General features: G+C 41.0%; 1 protein-coding gene across 2 annotated transcripts in view; it reads left to right on the forward strand.

Annotated features, from left to right (window-relative positions):
• The first annotated feature begins 1,278 nt into the window (after positions 1–1,278).
• slc22a31 (solute carrier family 22 member 31) overlaps positions 1,279–21,699 on the forward strand; it is a 44,985-nt gene continuing 24,564 nt past the window's right edge. Inside the window, exons 1-3 of one of the 2 annotated variants that reach the window (XM_008293006.1) lie at positions 1,279–1,674; positions 7,087–7,190; positions 8,118–8,272. In XM_008293006.1, coding sequence (XP_008291228.1) covers positions 1,285–1,674; positions 7,087–7,190; positions 8,118–8,272 — 649 coding nt within the window. In that variant the 5' untranslated portion in view covers positions 1,279–1,284. The remainder of the gene's footprint in view (positions 1,675–7,086; positions 7,191–8,117; positions 8,273–21,699) is intronic. The other variant, XM_008292999.1, reaches the window with a different exon arrangement.

Here is a 21,699-nt window from a genome sequence, read left to right on the forward strand (position 1 = left end):
AACGTTACACGACAAAATCAGGCCATTTAATGTACGAAAATTAAATACTACACTAACAAAATATGTGAAAAATGTATTGTAGTTGGCTGAGCATGTGGATCACTTCGGTAGAAAATTATATTTAGGATCGGAAGTATTTTTCTATATTCTTTCCTGTACATCTTATACCAGATTTTCTACATACACAAGCATGTGTGCAACTTCAATATTTTTTTACTCACGGAAGAGTCAGTTCAATTTCAAAACTGTTCTATATGTGGAATAATCCTGTGCAATACCATGTCTTTCTACAGTCAATGGAAGCTGTATAATATTAAAGTTTACCATATGGAAGAATCTGTATGACATCATCAGCATTTATGTATATTTCTTGCTTATGTTTTTATTTTTTCGCTGATGTACCTACATTTTTACAATTTTGAGTTTGCTGTTGTAACTGCAGATTTTCCCACTGTATAATTATTTAAGGTTTATTTTATCTTATATAGATGACTTTATGTGATTAAAGCCTCTTCTTTGAATGTTTCTTGTTACAATAAGAAATATAAGAATAAGAATAAGAAAAAAATATTCTGAATATGAGAATGATGATTTATATATCAGAGATTAAACCAGCGATTACACTTGGACCTCAGATGTAACATATTTACCAGAAATTTTTCATTTTTCACAAGAAAGTTTTGAAAGAAATGGCCTTTGAGTTGCTACGGAGAGTCAAATGAAAGAAGCTGCTGAGTTGTTTTATGGGAAATTAAGGATCCAGTGTGTTGGGAGCACAGTTTATTTACAAAAATCTGAATATTTCAGGTGTGATGGTTCTTTTCTTTCTTGCTTGCTTGCTTTTTTTAAACTAAAGTCCAATACTTTTATTGAAAGTGCAATCCTAAGTCACTGGAATTAAACTTTAACTGCTTGATCAAAATCAAAATCGGTTAATTTCTGATACCAAAACTTTCTCTTTTAAACACGAAAATCTGAATCTGAAAATGCAGCTGTGATCCTCTGAGTAGCATGGACGCAGAGCTTTACGGCGGTAACTGTGTCTCACCCATGTCTGTCTGCGCTGCTGTTGGTGACTCAGTAAAAATAGTCTGGACTCACGTGTTACCCAGAAATTTGTCACCGAATCAGCCAGCAGGTGTGTCATCGCTCGACCCCGCGCTGACCTAGCCTCAGGTCCCGCCCCTCCCGCCTACCTGCTGCTGCACCGCGCTGCTCTTCACTGTGCGCACTCTCTGCGTAATTGCCACGAGAGCGTCTGCTACCGCCAACTCTCGTCTTCAGATGGACTACGAAAACAAGATCTTCCCGCACACCGGCGGTTATGGGCGTTATAACCGCATCGTGGTCGTCTTCAGCTGGTTCCCTAACTTTGCGGCCATGCTGAATCTCTTTAGCGACGTTTTTTACACCCTGATCCCGGACTCGTACCACTGCAGACCGGATCCGAAGCTCCTTCCCTCCACTTTCCTCCTCAGCAACTTCTCCACGCAGGGATACCTGAACCTCACCATCCCCTGGGTGAACGGCTCCGGGTTCAGCCATTGTCAGCTTTACAAGTATCCTTCCAACACCTCGGACTTCTCTGAAAACGTGCCAAGGGAGAAAGTGTCTTGCACCCAAGGGTGGGAGTACCCCCCTGTAGCAGGGCTGCAGAGCAACTTTGTCACTGAGGTAAGAAGCTGAGTGTCATTCAGGTCTGTGAGGGAGCACTGGAGGTTAAACTGCATGTCTAGGCTGAATCATGCACTGAAAAACACTTCAGGATCCAGTTTGACTGCATGTTTTGTTTTAATAATCTACTCCTGCACTCATTTATTGGAAGTCTGCAACAACACTTCTGTGCTAAACAACTTCCTTGGTTGTGTAACTTTGTCAACAAATTACATTTGTTTGGACTTGTTCCAAAATGATGGTGCTCCTCTGGCTTTGTGCCCATTTCCGCTCAGTTTTATCTTTGCTGGAAGCGTGTGTGTGTCATGAAGACAACTGTCTGCAGCTTTCAGTCAATATTGACTTAGGCTGTTGAACAGTGAAAACTTTGTTGCTGGCAGGAGTCTTGTTCACTCTAACTCATCTGCTGTCTGACACTGTGGTTCCCGGGATCACATGTGACAGCCCAACAAGGCAGTGGACAAATAACTGCCTCTCAGGCCATATAAAAGCAGTATTTTTTACAGATATCTGCATGAAATTCAAATAGTGATTCTGATTTGCATTCAAATATAGGCCTGCATCTGTTGCCGGTATTTTCTGTGTGTGTGCATCTTGTTGTATAACATGTAAATAAGCAGCAGGCTCGTCTTTATCTTCCCTTCACTCCTTGCGCCTCCAACAAAGATGTTTGTGGCTGTGACCTCATTCAAACAGCCTCACAGTAAGATCGTACTGTGTGGTAATTTTAAACAAACATTAAAACAATATCAAACCACAGTTGCTAGTGTTGACAGTTGAGGCCGAATAGAGTCATTATGGGTAATTGCCTCTCAGCTTATTGTGAGATTATGGTCTGTGTATTGTGGCTTCAAGGAAACAGTTACTGGCAGTGAGGAGGCTTTTCCCCCTCGTCCGTGACAAACTGTGGAAAGTCGGAATCCTCTGTGTTCCTTCCTGAGACCCCGAGCGCCTCCCCCCGCAACAACACCTTCCTCTGCCCATGACGTCATTCGCCAGGACAAAGGGAAACTTGAATAACGGAAAAACTAAATAGAATACAATACAGGCTGCTGAGGAAAATAACAGACTTTCTGAGTACAGTTGTCCAGCGCAACAAACTGGTAAAGCTCATTATGTTTGTTTCAAAACACCGAGGCGTTAGTTTTCATTTCTGAAGCCACTTCTGGATCTGATTGGGACTGCTCCTCCTCTTTGCCAAAGCCTTTGTCGTCAGCTTGACATATGTCGTAATGTTTCCTCACACTCGTCACGTTGCACAGACAACAACTATTTGGCCTCTTCCCACCCCTGTAATCAGTGGTTGACTACCAGCTGTGAAAACCAAACTTCCCCCGAGGCCCTAGACTTCCAAAAGGTCCATTAAAGCTCCAGGTTCACTGTGTGGTGATTGATTTGATTAAAAACAGGGTTTGACGCGCATCTTCCAGCAAGACGTTGCTGAATCAGGTGCTTCTTAGCTCACGGACCGCAAACTTCTAAAAGGACCAATCGGGACGGTGGCATAAGGATTTAGTAGTGACACTACTGTGTTCTCATCAGAGTTTAAGTGGATAAAGACATAAGACAAACAGATACAGTTAACCTAAACCAGGTGTACAATTTTTATTGGATATGCAATATTGAATAATAAATCCAAAGGTGAGAGTTGCTATAGTCAGTGTCCAAGTGCAACACTCCCAACACCACATCAAAAACAGAATAACATAGATCTCTGAAAGAAACAGTTTTAAAAGAAACAATGTCTGTTTAGATGAGATCGTTCTGATCATTCACATACACAGGGGAAACAAGCATCGGTGTAAACAAGAAGCAGGGAGTTGGTTGCTTACTTGTAGAATTTTCTACAGAGAAAAAAAACAGCAATAGTGAAAAGTTGGACTTGAGTTTTCCTAACTGCACAACTGCTGTGTATAGATAATATCAGCAGCGCCTAATGAGCTACTTATGTTGAATCAACCAAATGTTGTCAACACTGATGTCTGTGTGTCCTTCCAGACAACGGTCATGTGGTAAAGGCTTGGTGAATTAGGAAACGATACACAGTGCCAGTTTAGAACCAATCAGAAGTCTCCCTTTCTGCCTGTCTGCACTAAAGTGCAAACCTGTAGCTTTCAAACTAAAATGGTATCAGTGACATTTCCAAAAGTTTTAGGGTTTCTCGAACACCACAGGAGTATAGACGCTAAGCGTGAATGGAGCAAAAGTTCTGCATTTTAAAATGAGCTTGTATTTATGTGAATGTAGCCTTGAAGTTACAGAGATGTAAGTACAGAAAGCACCATCTGTCAAGTGTCACAACCCAGAGGAAACATGACAAACTAAACAAGCACAGATTTCTCTTACAGTTACAGTAAGATTGCCATCAACTCTGGGAATATTTAGTAATTTAAGTACAATATCATTTGGCATTATAAGGTCTAAAGATAGCTGTCACTTTACTTATTACTGATCTGAGAACAATTGTAGACCTTTTAGTTGCATGAGGCTTGCCTAAACAACTGTTCTTGCAGGTTTTGTCCCCCAGCAGCTATAAACTAAACCCATAATTTTCATTTAATTAGTGCTGACATACTTACATGTTTTGTACCTTTTATTGAATATTTCTGCCGTTCATTTTAATGCCTTTGACCCAAACTCTTCATGTATCTCTAAATGCTCTCTGTATTGAATACTGTGACTTCGTACAGCAGAGTAGAGAAGGACGATATTTGAGGGGGTGGAGGACAGAAGGGGAGAGGAATTTTCTTATAGACAGCGACTGGTACTAAACAGGCATAGAGCTGCTTGTATCTTTGAGCACTACTTTGTTCTAATGTAATAAGACTATCAGCAGGCATCTTAACTCAATTAGGAACGACATGATCTGCATTCCTGTTTCCTCACAGAAATCTCTCTGTTTGGGGCTGAACTGGTCGCCTGGTACTCTGCATGCTACATGGTCACATTATGCATGCTGGTGACAGTTTGTTCTGGTGCCTTTTTAAGTCTTTCAATGTATAAATCATAGACTTACATCAAAAGTATTATACACATTTTTATGATTTATGTAAATTCACTGCATGTTTTTAGGTTGATTTCTGCATTCCAGATGAGTTCTGGTTTTCATCTGATGGCAATTAACCTGCTGAGACTTGGTTAAAATAGGTCATTCAGCCAAAATAAGATGAAGCATTAAATAAATGAAAACATGTTATTGATATAAAGCTTTGATATGTCAGCAGCTGAAGAGCAGGATGATGTCAGCACATCAGAGATTTAATGCCAGAAAACAAACAGGAAACAAACACAGCCAAGTTTCATTTACATGTTAGATATTATAATAAATTCCACTGAAACATTCAGAGCTAAAATGTAACTGTGTGTTTTATAAAATGGTTAAAATGATCAGGAACTATATGATTGTAGCTAAAGTGTTCCTCTGTATTGTAGAACCGTTACTATAACATGATCCTGTGGTTTATTTTTGACCCATATGCATCGTGTTGCTGCTCTAAATACCCAACAGAGCACATAATATGTATTAATCTGCTGCTGAAAATAGTCCCAACAAATGCTTTATTCACTTTTGTTTGAGAAACATTTGCCAAAAGCTCCTCTGCCTGACTATTTCAGGCAATTAATGCACCTTTGTATAATAAAGCTCTATTTATTTTTGCCCGTTTTTGATGATTCATTCCTTCAGTAGGAATCTGTGGGCTTCAGGCTGAGAGCCAAAGAGAAGGCAAAATTTTGGAAAGTAAATGCGGAGGCTAAAACATTAGTGGTTCTGGTCTTTTCCTGCAGTTGAAGAAAAATGTTGAATATAATGCCAGCCTCAATGTAATTAACATCATTATCAAACAAAACAAAACACAGAACTGGTTCAGTAGTTTAACCTTTATAATAAGTGAAAACAAAGCAGTCACAGTTTCATCCATGGATTCCTGCTAGCTTCATGGAATCGGCTGGACAAAGCGATGACTAAAAGACAAAGTCTCAGAAAAGCAAATTTTGATAATCACGTGGCTAAAAACAATATGAAATGAAATGAAAATACTTTATTTATCCCAGAAGGGAAATTCAATATTGTAAAAAGCTCACTTTTTTTTTTTTTTTTTAATCAATATAACATATATATACAACAATAATAATCAGTCAGTCAGTCAGTCAGTCAGTCAGACTTGTTCTTCAAGGTGATGGCTGTTGGCAGGAATGACTTTCTGTATCTCTCCGTTCTACAGCGAAACTGACGCCTCCCAATGAACACACTCTGTTGATTCTTCACTGTGTTGTGGAGAGGGTGGGAAGAATCCTCCATCATCTTCATCATCTTGTGCAGCATTCTTTTTTGAACAATCAGCTCCAGTGGTTTCAGAGTTATCCCCAGCACAGAACCAGCTTTCTTGATCAGCTTGTTTAGTTTCTTTAAGTCTCTGGTTCTGATGCTACTGCCCCAGCAGATGGCTGCAAAGCTGATTGCACTTTCCACAACAGACTTATAGAAGATCTGCAACATCTTGGTGCAGACACTGAATGATCTCAGCTTCCTTAAGAAGTAGAGTCTGCTCTGACCTTTCTTGTAGATGTAGTCAGTGTTGCATTTCCAGTCTAGTCTGTTGTCCAGCTGAACTCCAAGATATTTGTAATTCTCCACCACCTCCACCTCCTCTCCTAGGATGTAGACAGGGCTATGCTGCTTATTCTTGCTCCTCCTGAAGTCAACAATCATCTCTTTAGTCTTGCTGGTATTTAAGATGAGGTGATTGTTACCACACCATTTCACAAACTGACGGACTAGTTCCCTGTACTCAGCTTCTTGTCCATCACTGATACACCCTACAACTGCAGAGTCATCAGAGTACTTCTGCAGATGACAGGACTCAGAGTTGTACTGGAAGTCTGAGGTGTACAGTGTGAAGAGGAATGGTGAGAGTACAGTTCCTTGTGGTGCTCCAGTGCTGCTGACCACCATCTCAGACACATAACGTTTCAGTCTCACAAACTGTGGTCTGTTTGTTAGGTAGTCGTAAATCCAGGTGGTTGTGGAAGGATCCACCCGGAAGTTATGGAGCTTCTCACATAGTAAAGCAGGCACTTGAGAAATCAAAGAACATGACCCTCAAAGTGCTGCCTGACTGGTCCAGATGAGAGTTGGATGGATGGATGGATGGATGGATGGATGGATGGATGGATGGATGGATGGATGTTTCATTCTGTGGAGCCATCTAGTGGTCATACTTTGTATTTATCACCTGTGATGTTCCATGGATGGCAGGTACATGGAATATTTTCTTCAACTTTGGAAATTTGTATCTTTTTCAAACCTGATGAGAATGGACTTTACTTTAGAGGCCTTTTTGCTCCTTGTTAAAAGTGAGTCTTGTTTTGGTCTACAACTGTATCAGTCGGTTGCTTTGTCTTGCTTTGCAGTGGAACCTGGTTTGTGGCGACTACTGGAAAGTCCCCGTGCAGCACATCAGCTTCATGACAGGATGGATTCTGGGATACATCTTTCTTGGTACACTGTGTGACTGGTAAGTAATAAACACATTTAATACGGAACCCCAAAGTGTTCAGTGTTAAATGAACAAAAAGGCTTAATGACGTAAACTACGTAAAAATTGCATTTTCATTTAAAAGATCTCTTAGTCTCTTTATTTCTCACTTTAACCCTCTGAATTCCTAAACCAACTCATGGATTTGAAATGCAAGTTATCTTTAAAAACCAAAATTCCACCAAATATTAGAGCCAAAAACTGTAAAAGACAGAAAGAATTATTTGCAGTTTTCTAATGATTCTTGTGCTAGTTGTCTGTGATGTTGCCCTGACAGTGAAATTAACCAGATTTAAGATTTAAGTAATGAAATTGCATCAAAATAACTTTATTTTACAAAATTTCCCAAAAATAAAACCATTTTCCCTAACCAGATTTTGTTAGTATCTCAGCTGCAACCAGCAGTTGCATGGCAAAAATGTAGTTTCTGGCTGAACTGCAAGCTGTTTACACAGAGCAGATTTCACATTAATATGGAAACGAATTAAAAATGTAAGCAGTAAAACACCTAAAGCAATCAGGGCCGCTATTTTTTTTCAGTAGTGGTAACACCTGCTGGATCCCAGATTTTTTTCAACTTTGTACAAGAAATCAAAAAAACTCATGTTTGTTTTTTCATCTTTTATGATTTATGGCATGATACCTTGGTCTTACTGCACAGAAGACATTTTTGAGTCTCTTATACTTCTTCATGGTTCTGTTGTTTTCGTTCAGGTGCAGGACTTTATATTTACAGTAAAAAAAAAATAATTTTTTTTAAAAAGAGCTCACAGTGAGTGAAGATGTGACAGATGCTAAAAACAAACAGAAAGTAGTTGTGTTTCAGAGGGTTAATGCTGAACTCTTTGGTGCTTTATAATTTCATATGTGTGTGTTATGTGATTGATAGATTGTGCATGTTTTCAGGTTGGGGCGTCGGAGAGCTTTCCTCCTGTCCATCAGTCTGTCCAGTCTGTTCGGGGTGGCTGTCTGTTTGTCCAGCAGTCCGGTGGTGTTTCTGCTGCTGCGTCTCTCTCAGGGCGCCACTCTCGCCGGAGTGCTCGTGTCCTCCTACATAGCCAGTAAGTATCCTTCACACATTTTAATTGTTGTGCCGTTTATCCTACGGTTAAGCAGACTGTGACCTTATTCAATAATCAACTTCAGAAAGTAGAAAAAGAACAACCTTAGCTTCTTCGCACTCACTCATTTATTTATCTATCTAGAGAGCACTTTTGGATTCCTGCACTTTGCTCTGAGTCACTCGCTGCCACTTTGTTTATCCCAGGGTCATAACTTTGTCAAATTGCTTTTCTCTGTTTTCATTTGGTATAGGGATTTTTAATTTTACACAGCAGAAGCACTACAGCAGCTCAAACCTGATGACTGACAATAAACAAAATTAGAGGCCAGTGGGTAATAATAAGTGGCACATGATTATGAAATGAATGAATGAAATGAAAAATACTTTATTTATCCCAGAAGGGAAATTCAGTTATTTAATTTTATTATGAATAATTATTTAATTATTCAATTATCACTATATTTTCATTTGTTCTCAGTCCAAGACATGCAGACTGTGTTACTGGAGGAAAGTCCCTGAAGCCCACTTGCTCTCAGTCTTGGTTTCAATACTAAAGAATTAGTTGATCATTATTTCAGAAGAAGAAGTTACTTTAGAATAATCTTATTCACAGTTTTCCTGTAGCCATTGTGTATTTGGCTCAAAGACTGTGTGAAACACACATCTTTTCTCTTTCAAAAAAAGCTACTGTTATGTAAAGCTTATATAATGTTAACGTAATAGAGCACGACCTTGTGATTCCCAGCATTTAACAAAATACAGTCACGCTGTCTGCATGCTTTTTAAAGCTTTGCATAGGGAAAGCAACTAAAAAAAAAACTTTCAGAATGTGGGATAAACAGTATAATTCACACACATCTGTGCACTTGCTAACTGGTAAATTATCTTATCGGGCAAAGATAAGATAAGCCCTCGGAGTCTTTTCAGGAGCAAATTAGAAATATTATCTGTCGTATCTTTTTGGATCGTATCTTGTCGTTGCTTTAGGAGACACAAAGAAGTGAAATCAGACTTTATAATTTTACGACTGATGTCTGAAAATCACAATCCAGAACCAAAATACCATTTAAAAACAGTTAAACATCTATACTAAACAAATAGTTTTAACTTCTAATTTCTCTGTTCAATCACCAATGAGATCCACATTCAGCTTTTTATATTCTGTAACACTTTTTGTTTTTCTGTCCAGGCAGGATTAATACTGTTTAGCTTCAAAGTTGATCAGTGCTCTCTGCATCAGTGTAAAGGTTACTCAGCTCATTTTGTTCAAATCATGACACTTTATATTTAGGAACGAAAGGCCGTAGATAAATATAGCCACACCCTGCTTGGTGGTTGTCTGTGATTATCTGCCGTCTCCTCCTCATGTGCTGTTCCTCTTTTTTTTTTTTTTTTTTTTCTGCTGACCTTGTTGCTAAGATGTTTTGTGATCTGTTCAGCTTCCATCATTTAGTTTCTGATAACAGGAAAAATAATTAAATTACTTTTGTCAGATCATATCCACCAGTCAAACAAATGGACCATTAATTATGTTAAGGTGCTAAAAATGTGAAGAAACACACCACAGGATTTTGCTTAATGTGGCACAACACATAAGCCTTTTTCAGGGCAGCACAATTATTCAGATATTAATCCCAATCACGGTTTCCTAAAATTCAATGAATGTGATCGAGTGAGATATTTGTTTTTAAAATGCTATTCCAACAGAAAACAGTCCTTGTAGATGAAAATCACAGAGTGTTCTCTTTGGCAGATATGATATTAGAACACCTTATTTCACACCATCAATGTCACAAGTCATTTTTGGTCATACACCTGTCTAAGTTGAGGAAACTAGCAGCTTCTCTTTGCATGTGAGGCGTTTAGGAAACATTGGTAAATTGTACAGTTTGTAGTGCAGTGTGGAAGTGAAGGCAGTCTTGTTTTATTTACAGGTGAAAGTCCTATTTATATATTTTGCTCCTACAATCAGTTTATAGTGATGATCTCAAAATCCATCCATCCATCCATTATTTATACGCCGCTTAATCCTCACTACGGTCGCGGGGGGGCTGGAGCCTATCCCAGCCAACTTAGGGCGAAGGCAGGGGACAGCCTGAACAGGTCGCCAGTCTATCGCAGGGCTACACTTAGAGACAGACAACCAAGCACACTCACATTCACACCTACAGACAATTTAGAATCACCAATTAACCTCAACATGTTTTTGGACTGTGTGGGAGGAAGCCGGAGAACCCGGAGAGAACCCACGCTGCACGGGGAGAACATGCAAACTCCACGCAGAAAGATTCCGGTGCCCCCACCGGGACGCAAACCGGCAACCTTCTTGCTGCGAGGCAACAGTGCTACCAACTGCGCCCATGATCTCAACAATGATTAAAATAATCATGATCATCATTTTGACCATAACTGAGCAGCTTTAGGTTCTTTGTATTAGTTAGTTGTGCAACACTTTTCAAGCCTGTGGGATGAAGTCAAAAATACAAGGCTGAAAAATAGAGATTCTTACTCAGGTAATAGGAATAGGACTGTTTAAAAATGGCACAAAAACAGCTGTTCCTACAACTACTTCTGCTGCTGCCAAAGCATTACTACTTCTAAAATCTAGAACTGTGAGCAAACAGTTGCTTATTTACACATCCAGCAATCACAGATCAACTTTATCATTTATTTGGAGTTTCTGGTCACTTGGCTACGGAAGCCGAGGGCGGTCGTTTTCCGCTACTGTTCTTTCTTCGCCGTTTTCTCGAGATAACGAGTTAATTTTCTCGTTATCTCGGGATAACAAGACTCGTTTTCTCGTGAAAACGAGATAATTGGTGTTTGTGTTTGCCCGCTCGTGCCCAGTCCAGGATGGAATCCCAGGTGTGTGGGACCTCCCACACACCTGGGATTCCATCCTCAGTCACCAGCGGGGGGCCGGAGGACAGACGAGACCGGGCACGAGCTCTTCATTGTAAGTTGACGTGCCCGGTCAGCTGTTCTCATGACACGTCATGTCGGAGTTCCCGGTCAGCTGTCTATAAGATACGTCACACCAGGAAGTCCGACAACTTCTGATGAAGGCTGAAGTGACAGCCGACACTGTCAACGGGATGGTTATCTCGTTGTCTCGGGAAAACGGCCTTTAAAAAAATGTGCGGCCATGACCGCTCTCGGCTTCCGTACTTGGCAAATGTAAGTCCAATTCAATATTTATGCTCCTTTATCTCAGTTTTTGATTTCCATAAACTCCAGAGGGAACAATCTGACTCCGCTGTGTTTCACCTGTTAGTGTTTGTCCGCTGCCTGGTGCAGGAAAAGTTGGGTTGAGTGGATTTTTAGAGCTTTTTTTAAAAATAAAAATGGGTTTAACTTATGCAGGATGGAAATGGGACACACTGTAGCTTTCTGTGTTTTATTTATTTATTTATTTATTTTAGTCTTGCTTTAGTCATATAAAATGGATGATCCTTGCTTCAAGCTGCATGTTTAAACTTCTCTGCTTAAATGCAGATTGTGTGTTTGATGTCGACTAGGAGAATTTTGGGGGAAAATTTTCAGCTGAGGCTCAACTGAAACGTGTTGTGAGCTCTGGCTGACAGCAGGCAGCTGGTCGGGTGTTTTCTTTTTTATGGGGGCAGCTGAGAGGTTACAGTGTGCCACTCTTCTGTGATAACTCCTTCACTGTTGGTGTTCGGGGACAAAATGTCTAAAACGAGTGACGTGGCTTGGGAGAATAATTACATTAGAGACCGTACGCATTCCTGTGTAGGAGGAGCCGATGGTAGGTGGAGTGTTGCAGTTGTCTCGTCTAAAATACACACTTTTTTATGTTTTTGACATCTGTGCGTACTCCCACATTCCTGTGAGGTCAGCTCGATTAGGTCCAGATTTAGGTTTTTTTTTCGTGTTAGGCTGATGTTCGATGGGCGGGATGAGGGCCTTGAGGGTAGAGTTCCTCAGTGATGTCCTGCCAGCACTGCTTGTCCACAGAGAAGAGAAAACAATAACAGGACAGGACTGATGGCAAGAAGGTGAGCAGGAAGTGAGCTCCTCGTTCCCCTGCACCTTCTCCTCTCGTACAGGGGGGGAGACATGGAGGGAATCTGAGCTGTAAGGAAAGGAGGTTAAAGTTGAGCAGAAACATGCACAGTTTGACACGCTCCTGAACAAGTTTACGTCATCACCTGAGACTGAGAACACTTTATCTCCCAGCAGCTTCATCCAGCAAGTTGGATCTTACATCTGTGTGTTTTCAGATGACTTATTGCCTCTCAAATCATCAGCTCGACCACCTTTTGAAACTTTTCTGTCATAAGCTATCGATATTAAAAACTATGTCTGTGAAAGTTTGCATTGATATATCAAATATTTTACGAGATATCTTTATTATAAATTGCCTGTCGGCCCACGTTCAGCATGTTTTTGCACGCACTGAAAGTTGATGCTATGTTTGGACGACAGTATCCCTTGATTTAGGTTGAATAGTCTCTGATTATGGCTGAGTTGAAATATGAAAAAGAAATTTAAAAGTCTTGAAAAGTCCCATCTTTGTGCACACAAAAAATGGAGAAATCTGCTAATGATATTTTCAGAACCATGTGTAGCTGCCACAATAAGTGAGTCAGAGTAATGATAAACAAGATATATAAAATACTTTTTAATACCAAACACCTGATCACAAAAATAAAAATAAAATTATTTTCATCGAAATTTCATAACTGACTGAGCAGGTATTACAGGTTGTACCACAAAAATGAAAATATTGCGAGACAACTTATTCAGAGTAGAGCAGAGTTCTGTCGTTTTAAAGTGGTTCTCAGAATATAATAATTTTCTGATATGGGAATATTTTTCTTTTTTTGTCCCAGTTTTTGGGCACAGATCTTAATTTGTGGGAGACTTGTCATGTAGTTTTGTGTAATTTCTTTGGGAATCTTATCACTGTGTTAACCCTTCCGGGTTTCAGTCTCCATACCGTGGTTGGGTGACACAGGGGAGATCTTTCCTCCAGAGTCGACAGCAACTTCTTTCTCTGGGGTTAACTCCAGTTGGGCTTTCACGCTGCCTGACGAGGTGGTGCAGCATACAAGAGACAGGCCGTTTTATGCTGAAGAGTTCTGGCTTTATTTTTACAGCACTGTGCTAAAGCACATCCCTCACTACCTGCCCAGTTGCTGTCTCTCCGCACAGACACACATACACCTCGGCCACGCGCACACATTCACTCACGTTCACACACACACACACAGAGCGCTGCCTATTTCACATAAGACACATCCCACAACAACTGCATCATCAGGTCATGACAGCTTGATTATTTACCTCACCCATAATCAGAAACTATTTGAACCACTTATCCAGTATTGCAGATTCTGTATCAATGGCATGATGGGAAATAACAGCGAACGTTTCAGGCTTTTATCTTTAATAGTGTCTCAGATATTGTTCAAACATACCCTCAAATTTCTGTGTGCAAAAAACGGGCAGAAAATCTGATATATCAAGCTAAAATTTCACAAATATCTTCATACATGTTCATATTTTACACAATAAAATTGTCAGGCAAATCAAAGATGGTCAAGTAAAAACATTTGATGATTTGAGATGGAATGACCGAGATGTTATGCAGAGGTTGCAGAAAAGAAAAAGAAAAAAAGGAGAGAGAGAAGATTCGAATTTGCAGGATATTTCATTGTCCAGTTTAGTGGCGCCAGTGTTTTTTTCTAGATCAGCAGACCTCACCTCTGTGGGACGATGAAAGAGTTTCCATGCATGAGATACATTTCTTCCTTTTCTAGCCCATGGACATGGAAATTAGGCTTGTACATTCACGGTTAATTGAACTTCAATTCTAACTGAGAGTGAAAAAGTATCATTTGTATAAAAACTTCAAGAGAATCACTTAAATAGTAAAATGTTTAGGGATTGTTGAGCAGGCAGAACCTAGTGCTTGTACCAACACCAGCATTTTAAATTTAGCAAAAAATAGAGGATTCAGTTTAACGAGTTACCAAATTTAACCGTTTGTCCCTCATAATAATAATAATAATAATAATAATAATAATACATTTATTTTGTATAGCGCTTTTCAAGGTACTTAAAGTTGCTTAACAGGGGAGAAGACAAAAACAGGAACAAAACAAGTTGAATAAAAAGCAGATAAAAAACAAGGTATAGAAGGCAGGTTAAAAAAATTTTTATTTTTTTTAAAAACGATCTTAAAAAGGTGAGTTTTTAAAAGGGACTTGAATATGTGGAGGTCAGAACAGTGTCAGATGGGAGATGGAAGGGAATTCCAGAGATTAGGAGCAGCAACAGAAAATGCTCTGTCCCTCCAGGTTCAGTGCTTGGTCCTTGGTGGTGGGGCAAGGAGGTGAGCAGACAAGGAACGGAGGCTGAGGGAAGGGATGTGGGGCTGGAACAGGTCTGTGAGGTAGGAGGGGGCCAGATGATGGAGGGCTTTGTGGGTGAGGAGGAGGATCTTGAACATCACGTTGTTTGACAGGGAGGCAGTAGAGATGCTGGAGGACGGGGGTGATGTGATCACGTGAGCGGGTGTGGGTGAGGAGACGGGCAGCAGAGTTTTGAATAAGCTGACGTTTTTTTGAATAGTTTGGAGGGTAAACCATAGAGGAGGCTATTGCAGTAGTCCAGTCTGGAGGTGATGAAGGCATGGATGAGTGTTTCAACTGCAGAGAGGGAGAGTAATGGATTTTATTGTCATGCCTCTGTTATCCATTTCTATACACCGCTTAATCCTCACTAGGGTCACGGGGGGGTTGGAGTCTATCCCAGCCGACTTAGGGCGAAGGCAGGGGACACCCTGGACAGGTCGCCAGTCCATCACAGGGCCACACTTAGAGACAGACAACCAAGAACACTCACAGTCACACCTACGGACAATTTAGAATCACCAATTAACCTCAACATGTTTTTGGACTGTGTGGGAGGAAGCCGGAGAACCCGGAGAGAACCCACGCTGCACGGGGAGAACATGCAAACTCCACGCAGAAAGATTCCGGTGCCCCCACCGGGACGCGAACCGGCAACCTTCTTGCTGCGAGGCAACAGTGCTACCAACTGCGCCACCTTGCAGCCCATGCCTCTGTTATTTAAGTTTTAATTTAGTGTGTTTATTTCTAAATAATTCAGTTGGGTTTGTTAGGTGAGCTGCCGCTTTAAGAACGTAGGTAGGTCATGTGACTAAGATTCAGGAAGTGAGCCTGCATGGTAAACGCAGCTTCTTTCTCTCCTCCTGTGTTCTGGCAAAACTACTAGTTAAATCTGGTCTGTTCGTGGCATTGTCGGTATGTAACTTTCTTTTATGTTTAATAATGACATTTGGTTCATTTCTATGGTGGAAAGTTCATGGTTTAGTATGTAAAGATTCATGTTTGGCTCCTGCAAGTTAGCTTGGGCGATGATTTCATTTGTGGTCTTATGCTGCCATCTTGTGGCCATTCTGAGTTACTGTTTTTCGCTATGTAAATTATAATGACGCTTCTGCAGGAAGGCTGTTTCTTTGCTTATTATTATGTGAAGCAGACTGTCAGAGTCACTTGCATATTATGTTTAATTGGGAAATCTGTTTCTGTGTAATGATATAAGTTTAATTGATGATTCAATTAGTAATTTCCTTTTGTACTTTTTGTATTCCTTTAGTTTCACCCTTTCAATTGTCAATAAACCTGGGTACGAGCAGTCATCCTGGTGTCCAGAGTGGTGATAAGCGAGAGGTGTTGAAGCTACTGTCTTCATGTACAGTGTGCTTAAGGAAGGCAGGATATTTATATAGCGGAAGTTTATGGTACCTTTAAGTTTGGGGGTGGGGGTGGGGATTCTTATGTCCATATTGATTACCAGGTGATCAGAGATATGGAGGTTGTGGCATGATGGCTGTGATATCTGGAGACTAGTGGAGCAGACTAAGTCCAGGATGTGGCCATGGTCGTGTGTGGGAAAGTGAATTGTGTTGTTTGAAGTTGAAGCAGTGCAGAATGTCCAGGAATTCATTGGTGTGTGTGCAGCTGGCATTGTCAATGTGAATGTTGAAGTCACCGAGGAGGAGAACGGATGGAGAGATGGCACAGAGTTGGTTTAGGAGGTCGGAGAGGTCAGTGAGGAAGTCTGGGTTTGGTTTGGGTGGGCGGTAAATGACAGCAGTAATCAGAGGGGTGGGGCCAGGGAGTTTGTGCACAACCTATTCAAATGAGGAGACAGCTGGGGTGGCGAGTGTTGTGATTTTAATGTCCTTTCTATGGATTGCTGCAATACCGCCACTCCGTCCTTCTGGGCGGGGCTTGTCTATGTATGTGTATTCTGTTGGTGTTGCTTGGTTGAGTGAGTAGTCATCTAGTTGTTTGTGCCATGTTTCAGTTGAACAGAGGAAGTCCAGATTATTGTCAAGGATGTATTCATGGAGGATGAGACTTTTGTTGGTGAGAGTGCGGGTGCTGAGCAGAGCCAGGTGCAGATGATGTGCATCTGAAGGTGTGTGTGTGTGGTCCCGGGTAGTTAGCACAGGATGGTCAGATTCACGTGTTGCTGTTTGTTGTGATTACGTAATCCAAGAGCGCGGCAGAACCAGATGGATGGAGTGGAGTGCAGTGATGACGAGTGGTAGACACTCTCGGCCAGACCCTCTGTGTGCAGAACAGCGGTCCGGGGGAAGGTGGTGATTGAGGACGCGGAGGTCGGAGGCAGAGCACAGCGGCAGCCTGGTCCGATGGAGGAGAGTTAGCGCTGGGCTAACTCTCAGCGGTGAGGGCAGTGAGCAACCCATGATAATCCAGATGATGATCAGGGTATGACAGGCGAAGCACGGTGCCGGCAGTTCGCGGAGTGGAGGAAATAGGGACGATCAGTCTGGAGCCGGGTGGAGGTTGGACGTCACGCCTGCTAGCCTGCTAGCTCGGAAATGAGCAAAGACAACAGGTCTAACCGGTGATTCCTTTACATCGGAATCCAAACATAGATATCCTTCGGAGCTGGACAAGGTAAACTGGTTTCCTACCAGCAGTAGTCACTATGACTATCAGCAGTGAGCACGCTAATACGATTAGCTAACTAGCCTAAACAGGGCAGACTGCAAGCCGACTTCTTCTGTGGGTTTTAATGGCGGTTGGTAAACCAAGTAAAGGTGCAATACCGCCACCAACTGGACTGGAGTGTGAACGAGAGATTAGGCAGTAAACAAAAAAAAAATCGATTCTGTTACCTAGCTCCGTTTCTCTAATGAACTTAATGATGTAATGTTGAACCTTGCTTGATGATTCCCCCAGAAGCCCTGATACTGTAAAGTTCTGATATTTTGCCTTCCTTAGTGACAGGTTGAGATTCTTCCTCTGATTATCATATTTCTTGCAGTAAAGTAATACGTGTTCAGCTGTTTCTGGCTGGCTACATTGTGTGCAGTTTCCAGTGGGATGTTTACCTATTTTATGTAGTGAGTAATTAAGACCTGTGTGACCTATTCCCAGACGTGTCATAATGCTTTCTTCCTTACGTTTGACCCCCCCACTTTCCTCCCACCACCCACTTGACTTTGGATTTGATGTAGATCCCTACCTGTTTCACTGAGGTCCCAATATTCGTGCCATGTAGATTGTGTATACTTTCTAATGATAGTCTTCACTTCATGAGCAGGGACCCAGATGTATTGTGTGACTAAGCCCTTACCATGGATTCTGCACATTATGTATATTTCATTGATTATGTCCATTCTATCTGCTGACCTACCTGATTTACTACTTGACAGTGAGAAACTGTCCGATGCTATAACAGCTTTCTGTATAACCTCATCTTCTATCCACTGTAGCGCCAGAAGTATTGCAATCAGCTCTGTGGTGTACACTGACAGATGGTCTGACACCGTCTTCTTAATATCTGTGTTGCTCTTTGGGATATATACCACTGTGTCTGCAAATCCTGTATCTGGATCTTTGGATCCGTCGGTAAAGATAAACATTGAATCTGAGTAGTGCTGGTCAAAATAATTCTGGACTATGTGCCATACTAGATGCTTTCCTGAGTTACCCTTCAATTTTTGACTTTTAATGAGATCTACCATAGGTAGATGGAATATCCAAGGAGGAATGGAAGGAATTCAGACTGTGGGGCTGTACTGTATCTTAGTTAATCGAAGATTCTGTGCTTTCACCGTGCCAATCCATTCAAAGCTTCTAATATTGGTTTTGTTGTGCTTCCAACAGTCTTGCAAGATGGACTTTGCAGGATGCTCATCGCGATGCCCCTGGAGATTGGCCCAGTACGCCAGCATTAATTTGACTCGCCTAATTCACAGAGGCATCTCCCCCATTTCCACCTGCATTGCTGATACTGGAGATGATTTAAAAGCTCTGCTGCAGATTCTTAGGGCCTGAGCCTGCACAAAATCCAGCTTCTTCAGATTTGTTTCTGCTGCAGACATATAAGCGATGCAGCCATAGTCGAATATTGACCTCACAAGAGCCCAGTGTATATTTTGCAGAGATGCTCTACTGGCTCCCCACTGCTGTCCTGCTAGACACCTCATTAACATTCACGACCCTCACAACTTTTCCTATGTGAGTGCTCCATGTAAGCCTTTCATCAAACCAGACCCCAAGAAATCTGAAAACTTTAACCTGTTCCAGTTGCTGCCCATACAGTTTTAGTGAGAGTGGAGTAACTCTATTTCTTCTTGAAAAGCATATCACTTGAGTTTTTGCAACCAGTAGTTTAAATCCCCACTGACTTGCCCATCCCTCCACCTCAAGTATCGCAGCTTGTATTTTCCCACTAACATGAGCTGTATTGCGCCCTCTTGCCCATAGAGCCCCGTCATCCGCATACGAAGATTTCCCTATATTTCTTTCTACCTTAGAAAATATGTTATTGATCATTATATTGAAAAGCAATGGACTACACACACTACCCTGTGGAGTACCCTTCTCTACCTCATATATAATGGAGTATTCTGACCCTACTCTTACTTGTATTTTTCTGTTGATTAAAAAATTCAGCACCCAGTTATATTTTACACAAATGTGATGTCAAGGTGATTGGCCTGTAGCTCGATGGGTCTGAGGGGTCCTTTCCTGGTTTTTGAACTGGCACTATTATTGCTTGTTTCCACACTGAGGGAACTTGACCACACTCCCAAACCTTACTAAACAATGTTTAGTGCATCCGCTGTTATGTGTTCCAACATTTTGTAGCATACACCATCTTTCCTAGGAGTAGTTTGACGAGCACTGGTGATAGCTCTTCTCAGCTCAAACATATTAAAGTTCAGGTCTAACAGATCTCCTGACATCTCCAATTTCTCCAATATGATGGGGTTCCTTATTAAGGTTGTACATCTCCTCTGCTTGGCCTCCTCTGTGAGATTTTCTGAACTGTGTATTTTCCTAAATGTTTGAACAAGAAGTTCAGCCTTTTCCAAATTATGTATTGCCATTTTGTCCCAACTACTTAATACTGGTAGTCCATAACATCTTCTGACCCCACCCATTCTCCTAATCATGCCCCAGATATCTGATAGCTGTACTTCACAACCAATGCTGCTCCAATATTGCCTCCAAAATGTGCGTTTTTGCGTTCTAATTGCTCTCCTCACAATAGCCTGGACCTGCATCAGAGCCTCCTGTGAATGGAATTTTTTAAGTTGTCTCAATGCTTTATTTCCAGCTCCAATGGCTTTGCCACACTCATCATTCCACCAGGGAACATTCTTAGTGCGTGTAGCACCTGTATTTTAGGGATTGCTTCCTCAGCAGAATGAATAATTGAATTTACTATTTCCTCGTTAAATCTGTCAACATCTACCTGGATCTACTCTTGTAGTGTTTTAAATCTGTTTGCACTTGTCTTTTGCAAGGCATCCCAATTAGTGTTTGTCAGTTTCCATTTAGGAATTTTCTTGTCCTTTTCAAAGCAAATTTTTATTCCAACTACAGTCATCACCGGATAGTGATCACTGCCAACTGTTGTGTTTTTATCCACCCTCCATGTGCTTACGCCAGCTATTGCACTGGTTCCCAACGTGAGGTCAATTACCGATTCTGTGTTTTGCCTATTATTATATCATGTTCCTCCCCTGTATTAAGACATACCAAACCGTGATCGTCTAAAAATTCCTCCAGGGATAAACCATTTGCAACTGTGCTATTGCTACCCCATAATGTGTTATGCGAATTGAAATGCCCACACCATATTACATTATCATGTACTAATCCTCCTACACTATTTAATGTATCTATACTTAATTTCTCACATGGTTTACAGTAGTTAACTATATCTACAGAACCTTTTCCATCCATACCCTAATCACTATTGCTTCATGATCAGAATTTACCTGTATAACTTTATATCTCATTCCATTCTGTATGAATGTTGTAACTCCTCCCCCTCTACCAGATTCCCTATCTTTTCTGACTGCAAAGTATCCTTTATATTAAAATCCAACTGTGGTTTCAGCCATGTCTCCTGAATACAAAGTACATTCGGTCTTTCTCTCAAATCATCAATATATTTTTTAAACTCTTGTCCGTTTGCAATTAAACTTCTTGCATTCCATTGCAATAATATTGGTACCATTAAGAAGAACCATTCCATATCTGAGATGGTTGGGCATCTTCATTAAGAATGTCTTTGACATCTTCACTACTCAGTCCCTTTACATCAAGGTACTTTTCAGCTGACTTGACAATTATTTTGATCCTTTCATTTCGACTTTTTGTTTGCACTGAGCAGCTAATTATATCTGCCATAAACAGTACAAAATCATTTTTACTCACTAGCAGAGTTTCCTCCTTCAGCTTATCACATCTTTTACATTTGTCTTTATCTTTGTTCTTAGTACCACTTTGTTTTACCTCTTGAATGCTTCCTGTAACTGTTTTTGTTGCCTCTGCATAGCTCATTCCCTAGGAAACCCTAACTCCCTGCACCTCTGCTGCTTTTTTACTAACCTCACATCCATGGTATGCTGAGCTATGCTCCCCTCCACAATTGCAACACTTCAGTTTTGCCCCCTCCTCACATTTGCCATATTCATGGTCTCCCCCACATCTGCCACATCTTTGCTTTCCTTTGCAAACTACTGCAACATGTCCAAACCTCTGGCATGTATAGCATCTTAGTGGTGGTGGAATATATGGTCTCACATCATAACACATATACCCTATGAATATCTTTTCCGAAAGTCTTATTTCATCTGAAGTGATTGCTTGACCTCACTCACTTTTACATTTGTTATATTTTCTTTCACCTCATCCTCAGATACTCTTACTGGGATCCCTGTGCATGACTCCCCTGACAAACTTTTTGCTTCTGGCCAGCGTGCATTTCATTTCCCTGCCCTCTATTTTTTTCATTCTGATTGCTCTTTTCTGTTGTACTCCATCTCTACAAATTATTAGCAATGATCCATTTCTCAATATCTTCACACTCCTTACC

The sequence above is a fragment of the Stegastes partitus genome, unplaced genomic scaffold (assembly GCF_000690725.1).
Source record: "Stegastes partitus isolate 25-593 unplaced genomic scaffold, Stegastes_partitus-1.0.2 Scaffold19, whole genome shotgun sequence".
Lineage (NCBI taxonomy): Eukaryota > Metazoa > Chordata > Actinopteri > Pomacentridae > Stegastes > Stegastes partitus.